A 12,158-nucleotide genomic window follows, 5' to 3' on the forward strand; every position below is an offset into this window, starting at 1 on the left:
GGGACCCAGGAGGCAGAGGTTGCAGTGAGCTGAGATTGTGCCACTGCACTCCAGCCTGGGCTACAGAGTGAGGCTCCATCTCAAAAAAAAAAAAAAAGTTCTATATGAACATTTTTTGCTTTTAAAATGGGCATTTTTGCCTATTATATTTTTTTTAAATGTACACCCAAGGGACAGAAAATATTCATGACCTTAAACTTGAGTGGAAGTACTTGATAGCACCATGGATAAAAATGAGCAACCTGTAACTAATTGTCTAATTACATGGCAATATCTAAACAATCTCTAACCTATCTCTCCAGTAGACTTTTATACACACATTTTAAAAGTATGTAACAAATACTATTTAACATTATGTAATACATCTAAATGTTGCATGTACATTATGACTGTAACCATATTTAAGAATACAGAAAATAAGCTGGAAAGCCTTGTCAAATTGATAACTGCAGCTTTATTAAGGCAACTGGATTATGAGTGATTTCCTCCTCTTTTCTATTTTGTCAATTTCCAGTTATGTAATTTTGTACATATGTAATGAAAATTTAGAAATAAAAAAGGGATTATGAGAAAGAAAATGGAATTCTTGCAATCAGTGAATTAGCACTGTCTGCCCTGCTCATCTCCGTCCCCGGAAAGGAAGCATACCTTCCTGAAGTAGGCTTCTGATAAATACATGATCTTCTGAGGGGCTCCAGCACATTTCACTGGAGTATTTGGGAAGGTAAAGACGGCATTGCCCTCTTTGAAATCCTGCAGAGCTTTCCATGTCTTCTCTACGGTCTTAACTGAATAATTCGACCCTATTTTGGGATGAGCAAAACCTTCAGGTAGGCCTTTAATCTGCAACAAAGCACACAAAAATTATTTTAAACAAAAGCACAGATGTCTTTAGAGTCCTTGTTCTTTGCCATTTCTACAAACTTCCAAATATTTCAGTACCGTCATTACCCTCCAATACCCAAGCGCCTGGCTCAGGCAGGTGGGTGAGGGTTCTAAGACCAGAGGTGTGGCACCTGTGGTCACCGGTCAAACTGCAGAATGGGCTCAGCTCAGAAGAACCCTCCAACTCCCTGGCCTTGAGAATATGATTTGAATATAACTTTTCCCACCATCAGAGTGAGGACAAGACACCAGCCAGCCTTCCTTTTAGGAGAGCCAGCTGCCTTACTCGAAAGAACAATTGGCAGGACCAAGGGCCATTTATATCGTCAAGAATAGCAAATTTAATTCACCGTTCATCAGGCTGTACCAGACCAAACTCTAGGTAAAGGCAGTAAAGCCAGGTACCTAAAAACATGGACTTGAGAATCCCGCATACCAGTTTGAGTCCTGGCTCTTCCACTTACTAGCATTGTGACCCTGCATAAATTACCTCATACTTCTAAGTCAGTAGGTCTCCAAGTGTGGTCCTCAGACCGGCAGCATAAGCACCACCTGGGAACTTGCTAGAAATGCAGATTATCAGGCCCCACTCTAGACCTACTGGATCAGAAACTCTGGGGGTAGGCCCAGCAATCTGTTTGACAGGCCCTCCAGGTGATTCAGATGCACACTCAGGTTTGAGAATCTTACGTTCACCATCTGTGAAATGGGGATAAGGTACCTGCTTCACAGGGTTGTGGGCAGAAGTTAATGAGGCCATGCATGTAAAGGACACAGGTACATGGCAAGTATCCCGTAAATGTTAGTTTATTACTGCCAATAAGATCAACTGGAGGGGCCAGGTGCGGTAGCTCATGCCTATAATCCCAGCACTTTGGGAGGCTGAGGCGCGTGGATCACAACGTCAAGAGATCAAGACCATACTGGACAGCATGATGAAACCCCGTCTCTATTAAAAATACAAAAAGTAACTGGGCGTGGTGGCATGCTCCTTCTGCCTCAGCTTCCCGAGTAGCTGGGATGACTACTCTCGTGTAGTAGTCCCAGCTACACGGGAAGCTGAGGCCAAAGAATTGCTTGAACCCGAGAGGTGGAGTTTGTAGGAAGCCGAAATCGCACCACTGCACTCCAGCCTGGGTGACAGAGTAAGACTCCATCTCAAAAAAAAAAAAAAAAATCAACTGGATATCTATTATAAATGTTAGAAGGCTCATGGAGCACAATGAAGATGACACAGGCTGAGTTAAAGAAACTTAAGCCCTAGTTCTTAGCAAGAGCTGGTTCAACTTCAATAATCAAGAAACAGTCATCAAGATAGGCTGGTCCTTCAGAGCCTCCCCAGGCCATTCTCTGGGCCACCTCCAAAGTCACTCCAGATACCTATCTCTGAAGTCTCAAGAAACAGAATCCTCTCATCTCCTCAGTGGCCTGGGTTCATTACTTAGCCACACTCACTGTTTAAAGCAACTATTCCTTTGTTACTTACTGTTCACCCGATACAGTTAGATAATAGTAACATTGGCAGTCTCAATAACAATAACTATCATTGTTAATATAAAATAACCTTGCATTTTAATGTTTCCAAAGTTTCACATCAATGCTAACATTGGATATTCACCATGTACCTCTGAGGGAAGCAAGGGAATAATATTAGCCCATAGAATAGATGGAGTCCTGCCCAGAATCTTAAAGAACCAGATGCCAAGGCCTCCGCCCACCTGCCTGGGGGTCTTCTCACAGGACCGCCATACCTTCTAGTTCCCAAAGCAAATCTCACTGTCCCAGAGATAAACAAGCAGTTGATGTCTTATCACCTTCATTATTTTTCTCTAGCTTTAAGAAGCTGTCGTTTTTGAAAAGGTGTCATAAAGTGGCAACCGAGGTTTTTTTCAGAAAAACCTGTGTAAAGGGTGGTTTTGACCCCTCATTCAAAGTTGCTTCCCTGGGAATGCTGAAGCAGAGAGAGGTAGGGAAAAGGGGAGACAGGGAAAGGCAGAAGCAGGGAAAGAGATGAGGTGTGACTGTCCCTTTGGTTTCCAGCAACAGGCTGAGAACTAGGGAGCTGTGGACTATCCTATGACACAGAGTAGGCCGGCAGGCAGGACGGCCTGCTGCAGAGACCCTGTGAAGCTGGCCTGAGAAAGAGGCTGAGAGAGATGGACAAAAAGAGGTTTCCTGAGTCCAAGAGAACCCAAAGTGGAGATCCAGCCCTGCCAGAGGCCCACCTGCATTCCTGCCCTAGTGTCTCAGAAACATCTCAGTATTTTCAACAGATGATCTCCACTTTTTATTTACACCAATCTGAGTAGTTTCCTTGAATTTCAATCAAGAGTCCCAAGTAGCACAGTGACCATGGTTAAGTGATTACATCCCCTTAGCCTCAGCTTCCTCATCTATTAAGTGGGGATAAAAATGCCTTTCTCACAAGCAGTTGTAAAGAATCAATTTTTGACTCCTGGCTGGGCGCAGTAGCTCACGCCTATAATCCCAGCACTTTGGGAGGTTGAGGCAGGTGGATCACTTATGGCCAGGAGTTTGAGAACAGACTGGCCAACACAGTGGAACCCCATCTCTACTAAAAAAAAAAATACAAAACCTAGCCAGGTGTGGTGCTAGGCACCTGTAATCCCAGCTACTCTGGAGGCTGAGGCAGGAGAATTACTTGAACCTGGGAAATGGAAGTTACAATGAGCCAAGATCATGCCACTGCACTCCAGCCTGGCTGACAGAGCAAGACTCCATCTCAAAATAAAAAAGAATCAATATGTGATTCCTAGTGTGGTTCCTGGTATATAATAGAAATTCCTTAATAATAGCTACTTTTAAACATCACTGTGACTTGGTTTCCTACAAGAGGCTGCTATGAACTCTGAGCACTGGCCTCTGCCGTCCTTACATGACACTGCGGCTGTAGGAAGACAGTACCACAGAGATGCATTGCCTTTCCTAGGTCAATACTGTGGGGGCATTTTTGGAAGGTATGGACCTCTCGAAAGTAGTTGTAATAGGCACCTTTCTCCATATTGTCTACGTGGTCGCTTGCCTGTCATTCTAACAGACTCATGGCCCATGGCACCATGACTCAAAATCATCTTACAACAGTCACAACAACTTGTTGCTTCTCTGAACCTTCCCACAACACATCCCAAGACATTTTCACTACCCTCCCCCAGATATGTCACAACTCGGGTTTATTTACATAGAAACATACTTCAAAGATGCTTACTGGGCCAACTCTGACCTTCCCGAAGCTCTTGACCCGGTTAGTACAGATGTTTCCTGTATTCCAACTATTTACCTGTAGTCCCCAACAAGCTTCTGGAAATGATAATATTTACCGATTTACTTTACTATGTTTTAGAAAAATAAATTTGAATCTCACAACTGTCAGATCACATCTGGCTCCCTAGCTTACTGAAAAGGGAGATCTGGGGAACTTCTGGGTGGCATTTCTACTGCATTGGTTACTTCATACCAAAAACCCAGCATCTACACAACAAAACCCAGATGTCCCTCCAGCAACTGATGAACTAACTGCTGGGGTTCTACCCCTTAAAGTCTGCTTTAAAATTTACAATCTAAATCCTACTCCAAAGGAAAATTTAATCTTCAATACAGCCAATTCAGTGTCACATAGAAAGGCAGCTTTCTTACAAATGTGGAGAGAAAACTGCTGTTTTGCAAGAATTATCATTAAGCATGAGCATGCTGAACTCTAATTAAAGCTTAAAGCTAGAATATATTAGTATTATTATTGACAGACTCTTAGGGAAGGCTTCCTTAAAACTATAAAAGGACTGCCAAGAAATCAAACCATAAGATATTTTCTTAGAACCCCTTTCTTATCAAATGAATATAATAAACCAACTAAATGCAGCATTTGCTCAGCATAGATAAGCCAGCATAACACAGGAAGTTTCACACAGTACCTTCTCATAGTCCAGCTGGATTCCGAGAGCAATAATAAGATATCGGTAGGAGATCTGCAACACAAATAGACATTATTTTAGACCAGGACCCAAGAAACAGAAGCTCAAGGACTGACTTAGGCCCTAGATGTGGTTCCATGTGGTCTGAGGGAGGCAGGGAAATATTATTATCCCATGGAACGGATGAGAAAGCTGAAGCAGAGCAAGGTTGGGAGTCCCGCTCAGGTTCCCATTTTTTAATCTGAATGTCTTGGGGCTAGGGTAGGTGGGCAGACAGGAAGGGAGGGGTCCACTCACCATCACGCCTTCTGTTGTCTATGCCTCACATCTCACTGCTTCACAAATATTTTATAACCTGCCTAGGCCCAGAAAGCTTGAGACAGCTACATGCTTACACAGTGAGAGGCCACAATTATTTGTACGGTACTTGTATTAACACTTTTTCATATTGAGAGATAAGAGAATGGCTTCCTAATCTTAAAAGACAATCAACTGTCTAAAATCTATGGGGTAGGCCAGGCACAGTGACTCACACCTGTAATCCCAGCATCATGGGAAGCCAAGGCAGGTGGATCACTTGAGCTCAGGAGTTGGAGCCCAGCCTGGGCAACATGGCAAAACCCTGTCTCTACAAAAAAATACAGAAATTACCCAGGTGTGGTGGCATGTACCTGTAGTCCCCAGAGGGCTGAGGTGGAAGAACTGCTTGAGCCTAGGAGGTGGAGGATGCAGAGATCACACCACTGCACTCCAGCCTCAGTGACAGAGTGAGACCCTATCTCAATATATATATATATATTTGAATACATATACTGTATATGTAAATACCAAGCAAGTCTGACTTGTCATGTGGATTGGACCAATATCATAATTGGGAAATTGCTCTTTTGAAGGTTATTGAAAGGCTATGATATAGTGCGCCTGATCTTATTTAATGAACTGTATGGGATTGAAAAAAAGTCCCTACTTCAAATATGGGTATTGTACCCATAAACAGCATGATGGAAATATGGGTTTAGGGCAAAGAGGAAGACAAATTTAGGCCCAAACGTGTAAGCAAAGTGGTGATAAAATACAAGAACTTGCCTAGAAAACCGGAGCTGGAGAAGAATTGCCATGAGGCTCAGGAGCCCAGGAAGAAGAAACAGGTGGTGATTACCACGACCCTGTACTAAATGACCAAGCAGAGCAGGCAACCTGAGCAAATCACAGTTGGAGAGAGAGGTCTCCAAGACCTAAGAGCGCTCGGCTCTGGCTGAGGAGCCAAGGGAAGCAAGGTGCAGAAGAGGTCCTGCCCTGGCATCCGGGAGCTTCAGCCCCAAAGGCACCTCAGCAGCAGGCTTTTCTGTTATGACACTGTCACCCTCACCATGGGCCCCTCCCAGAAGCTCCCCTGCACAGTGTGCACGAGGCTTCCTAGTACTTGTTCTCCCCACCACTCTGACCACTACGAAAGGATAAAAGTTCTGTCTTATTCCTTATATTGCTAGAGTCTAGCATGGTCACTAAATCTAAGTGAGGAACTCTGTAATGTGTTCTGGGTGAATGGATAAACGAATGATTTCAGTTGCTTGTGAAAAATACAATTTCTCTAAGTGAATAGATAATACAAGCATTTTCATCTGTCTAAAACCAAAGCAGAGCAGGGCTGGGAGTCCTGCTCACTTTTGCCTATCCATAGAAAGATGATGTCTTGAAATTCCATCTTCTGCAGGTACATGCACCAGGTCCGTTAAATGGCTGGCCAACCCGTGTTGAGCGACCAAGGCACATTAGGTAAGAGCTAGTGTGGGGCCTGGTGGTGATGATATGCAGCTGAAACACATGACCACAGTCAACAAGGGGAGCTTCTGGTTTGTGCAGGCCACCACCAAGCACAGTACAACATAATATTGATTGTGCTCTATTTTATTAGAGCATAATATTCATTATGTCTAAGGACTAAAAACATGCAAGCTTAAGATTATGGGGGAAAAATTATTAAGAGAGAATAAACCCTCAATAGCAAGAGAACAAGAAGAAAACCTCGGGCTTTTTGAATGAATTCAAGTTTTCAGGTCAGATGACCTAAACCCTCAGAAATGGCAAAAGCCTATAGACAAGACTTTTGGGCAGTTACAGACAACTACACTGTAGTGTAGACCTTGCCAGGAGGCTGAACATGTACAAGTGTTCTCATATTACACAGGGGTCAGAGAGAGAAATTGTCACACTAACCCCTTAGTAAATAGGCTATTAATCCCTTGCAAAAGTCTAGGCTCAACTACTAAATAGACATCTCATAGTAATTTTTTAAAAGATTACCCAGGCATGGCAGTGTGTGCCTGTAATCCCAGCTACTCAGGAGGCTGAGACAGATAGTTTGAGCCCAAGAGTTCAAGGCTGCAGTGAGCTGTGATCTCGGCACTGCACTCCAGCCTGGGCGACAGAGCAAGGCTCTCTGAAGAGAGGGGGGAAGAGGATGGGGCAGGGAGGGGAGCGGAGGGGAGGGGAATGGGAGGGGAGGAGAATGGGAGGGAGGAAAAGGGGGAAGGGAAGGAAGGAGGAAGGAAGAGAAAGAGAGAGAAACTGATAAAGGAAGAAAGCAAGAAAGAGAGAGAGAGGAAGGAAGGAAGGAAGGAAGGAAGGAAGGAAGGGAGGGAGGGAGGGAGGGAGGGAGGGAGGGAAAGGGCACCAACATAGGTTCACAGACGATAAGCCTGCTGCTTTCAATCAGCAATCAACAGTCAAGAACTGCTGGCATATAGTAGATACTCAATAAATATATCATTTTCCTTTTTATGTATTATTTAAAAAATAACAGCAACATTTATTGATTATTTGCTGTGTGCTAGGTGCTGTTTTAAGTGCTTCATATTTCACTCATTTAACACTCACAACAACTTGATAAGGTAGCTAGGTACTATTATTATTATTCTTATTTTGCAAATGAAGAAACAGGCACAATTTGCTCACAAATATTTACTGAGCACCTTCTATGTGCCAGATATTGTGCTAGGTCCTGGGCATAAAACAATGAAGAAGAAGGATACACTATCTGCTCCTCAGGAACTCCATCTAGTAAGTGAGACAGGCATTACAAGATAATCACACAAATTATTACTAAATCACAGAATGCTGTGATGGCATGTCAAGGGGTAACCTGACCTAGTCTGGGAAGTCAAGGAAGGCTTGCCTGAAGGAGTCGTATCAAAGTTAAAGATGCATAGGAGCTAGCAAGAGATAGAGGTGGGAGCAGCATGTGCAAATGTCCTGGGGTTAGAAAAAGGCTGAGGCATTTGAGGAAATAGCAGGCCAGTATGGCATGAGCAGGAACAAGGGGAGAATAGAACCAGGTTAAGTCTGGAGAAGGAGCCAGGGCCGGTCTACACAGAGCCTTGAGATGTGTTTCAGACAAACACACCCCTGGATCAGGGAAGAGTCAGAGACACACTGAGTCTAGGTTTCAGCAATGCCTTCAGCTCAGTCTTTCACCTAGTGAATAAGGTGTGAAAGTATAAACTAAGAATGGAATGGACCAGCCACAGTGGCTCCCGCCTATAACCCCAACACTTTGGGAGGCCAAGGTGGGTGGATCACCTAAGGTGAGGAGTTCGAGACCAGCCTAACCAGCATGGCAAAACCCTATTTCTACTAAAAACACAAAAATTAGCTGGGTGTGGTGGTACACACCTATAATCCCAGCTACTGGGGAGGCTGAAGCAGGAGAATCACTTGAACCCGGGAAGCAGAGGTTGCAGTGAGCCAAGATCGCACCACTGCACTCCAGCCTGGGTGACAGAGTGAAACTCCATCTCAAAAAAAAAAAAAAAAAAAAAAAAAAAAAAAAAAAAAAAAAATACAGAATGAAACGATTTGGTCAATTGAATAATATTTGCTAAAGAATGTTGATTAATTTTGTGCAATCTAAAAAAGCTCTCTAGGGACATGTTACAGAATTAAAACCTTGAACTTATATGAAACCATCTGTGAATAAGAGATAGGAAAAATTGCTAATGGAGTGACAGTCATAAATCCAAAAGACCCAGATAGGTTGGGAATATGATTTCTGATATCTGGCTATGAAGTAGTTTTGCTTCATAAAATCTTGGAAGAAAGTCCTACTACATTGCACCAACTTCTTCTCTGGCCCTAAAACACGGCACTGCAGCTTTCCTAAATGTCCAGCCTTAAGAGTAATAGGTAGGACGCAGTAGTGAGAGCACCTGCTAGCGCCTGTCATTCCCAAGAGATGAGTAAAGTATATGGTCCTTGAGATAAGCAGGAACTCAACCACAGAGGACTCTAAAGCTCTTCCTGTAGCTCGAAGGTATCCGAACAATCAGACAGGCCCTGCTGTACCAAAGAGATGGTGTGTGTGATACAAGAGAGGTCTCCTGGCCTGTGTGCAGGAGACTGGCAACATAAAAGAGCCACCAAGCTCAACCTTGTGAACTGAGAACAATCTTGAGTGTAATTCAGTCCAGTCTCCTGGAGACATTGAGCAAAATAAGAAAGTTCTGAACTATTAACAGGACAAAAGCCACATATAATTTTTTAAATTTTTAATTAAAATAAATATATATGCATATATGTATTTGCTTATATATATTCATTTCTGCCTTTAGGTAAAATCAATTACAACTGCACTTTTTCAGGATGGGGGAAGCCTGACTTGATCACGGGTCATGTGAAAAGGGCCCAGAGATGTGCACTGACCTCAAGCCCAATGTGAATCAGCACCGTGGTAACTGTCACTAAAAAGGCAAATGCTAACTCAGGCAGCATGCGATATGGGAGAGAATGGCTCCACTCTATTCTGGGCTGTTCTATAAAATTCCTTCTCTTCCAGGCACTTCTTTCATGCGGCACTAACAAGCCAGATGGTGTCCAAAGCAGAATAAAGAGGGTGCTGGAAGGACTGGAAACCATGAAATGTGGGGAAGAATTGAGGGACATGAGGATGGGGGGATACATCTACCTAAAGAGAAAAGGTATATAAAACAGAAGAGCCACCTTCAAATAGCTGAAGGGTTTCTCCACAGAAAACAGAGAAGACATTCGTCTCTCATGCACAGGACAAAACAAAGAATAAAAGTATTAAGAAAGTGTTAAGTATGTTAAAAAGAACAACATCCTGGGTGTCCAAGACAGAATACAAAAAAGGTTACAGGAAGGTGGATTCTGACTCAGTAAAGACAGAACTTTCATATAACCCACCTGTCTAAAAATATGAAGACCTAACTTATCAGAGAACTCCTTGGTCATGGACTATGTAAATGCCAACCTATTTTAACTTTAAGCCCCCACCTCCATGTGCCCCAATACCAATTAGCTCCAAATCAGCTCTATTTTTTTCCATGAATAACCATCCTATTCTAACATACTATATAATTTACTTATTATGTCTATTGTTGATTGCATGTTCTCCCTGACTAGAATATAATATCCAGTTCAGTAAGGAATTTTGTCTGTTTTCGTTCATTTACGTATTTTTAATGCCTAAAACTGCACCTAGCTTATAGTAGATGCTGAATAAATATTTGTGGAATGAATGAATGAATAGAGGCCAGAAAGCCAAGGAGCATAAATGCTATATACAGCGGGTACTCTTTTTTTTGAGACAGAGTCTTGCTCTGTCACCCAAAATGGAGCGCAGTGACACAGTCACAGCTCACTGCAGCCTTGAACTCCTGGGCTCAAGTGATCCTCCCACCTCAGCCTCCCAAGTAGCTAGAACCACAGGCACAACCACCACACCTAGCTAATTTTTTTAATGTTTTTGTAGAGACAAGTTCTCACTATGTTGCTCAGGCTGGCCTCGACCTCCTGGGCCCAAGTGATCCGCCTACCTGAGCCTCCCAAGGTGTTGGGATTACAGGTATGAGCCACCACACTCAGCCAAAGCAGGTACTCTTGATCAGGGTCCAGGGAAAAGCTACAGAAAATCTCTGGACTCCCTAAAAGCAAATGCAAAATCTGGTACATATGTGCATTTTTCTAGAAAGGGCTTTCATCTGGTACCCAGACAGATCCATGACCCAGAAAAAGCTTAAGAATGCCTCAGCAGGCCAGGTGTGATGGCTCACTCCTATAATCCCAGCATTTTGGGAGACTGAGGCAGGGGGATCGCTTGAGGTCAGGCGTTCAAGCCAGCCAGGCCAACATGGTAAAAACTCATCTCTACCAAAAAATACAAAAATTATCCGGGCATGGCTACACACACCTGTAGTCCCAGCTACTGGAGAGGCTGAGGTGGGAGAATAGCTTGAACTTGGCAGGTGGAGGTTGCAGTGAGCCGAGACTGAGCCACTGCACTTCAGCCTGGGCAACAAAGTGGGACTCCGTATCAAAAAAAAGAATGCCTCAGCAGATGAATCTCTGTTGGAGGGAAGGTTTGGACTTGAAAACGTTTTAGATCCTCACCAACTCTGATTTTACAATTCTGTGAAAATGCCAGAGTCACCAATTGAAGGGAGAAGGCACAGAGGATTAAGACCAATAACACCCTGGGAGCCCAAAATCCACAGGACCCTGGAACAGGTCAGAGCACCGTGGCTGCGCTGCCTGCCCCTGTCCTGGGCTCGGCAGCAGGTAAGGGAAAGGAAGCTGCAGATGGCTTCTGAGCAGCTCTTCCACCATCCTGCTCTTATCACCTCATTCAAACATGGGGCAGCAGCTGCAGAAAAGCTTTGACCCCTGAGAGGTGAGGGTGGGAGACTTCTAAAAGGTGCTGAGCAGTTGTGAGCCTCAAGCTTTGGCAGCAATTCTCCCTAACACTGGCATGAACCTCAGAGTCCCAGGACTTCCCTACGGCTCTGGCAGAGCGCCCCCTAGGATGCATGGATGGATATTTTTCCAGCATCCTATTGCTCTGGGAGGCTAGGTCTTAAGAGAAAATCCGGTTGCTTCAAAAAAATAGAAAGAGGAAAGTGCTTGCTATTGTAACATGTAGCAACATATGAACAAATGGTTCACTAAACATTCAGGTGAAAGATACTATACTAAGCAATAGGGTGTACAGCGGGTGTTCAACAAATACTCATCGTAGTTGTTTATTAACTCAACATCACTCAGTCCTTCCATCTATCCTCCACTTACCACATACCCTGCCATCTTGTGCAGTATTCAACACAAATACGTACATACGCACACATGCATAGATACACTGCTCTTTCAACACAAGGCTATCCAGTTTAAGATGCTTGCATATTGGGCCAGATGTGGTGGCTCACGCCTGTAATCCCAGCACTTTGGGAGGCCAAGGTGGGCAGATCACAAGGTCAGGAGTTCAAGGCCAGCCTGGCCAATATAGCGAAACCTTATCTCTACTAAAAATACAAAAATTAGCTGGGTGTGGTAGCA

At 43.8% G+C, this 12,158-nt stretch overlaps 1 protein-coding gene across 2 annotated transcripts in view; it reads right to left on the reverse strand.

The window, feature by feature from the left end:
* SQOR (sulfide quinone oxidoreductase) overlaps nt 1-12,158 on the reverse strand; it is a 51,898-nt gene that overhangs the window by 19,184 nt on the left and 20,556 nt on the right. For both annotated transcript variants that reach the window (XM_017545350.2, XM_037744501.1), the window contains 2 exons: nt 4,815-4,868; nt 649-843 (listed from right to left, as the gene is read on the reverse strand). In XM_017545350.2, coding sequence (XP_017400839.1) covers nt 649-843; nt 4,815-4,868 — 249 coding nt within the window. The remainder of the gene's footprint in view (nt 1-648; nt 844-4,814; nt 4,869-12,158) is intronic.

This window comes from Cebus imitator, unplaced genomic scaffold (genome assembly GCF_001604975.1).
Source record: "Cebus imitator isolate Cc_AM_T3 unplaced genomic scaffold, Cebus_imitator-1.0 Scaffold9, whole genome shotgun sequence".
Taxonomy (NCBI): domain Eukaryota; kingdom Metazoa; phylum Chordata; class Mammalia; order Primates; family Cebidae; genus Cebus; species Cebus imitator.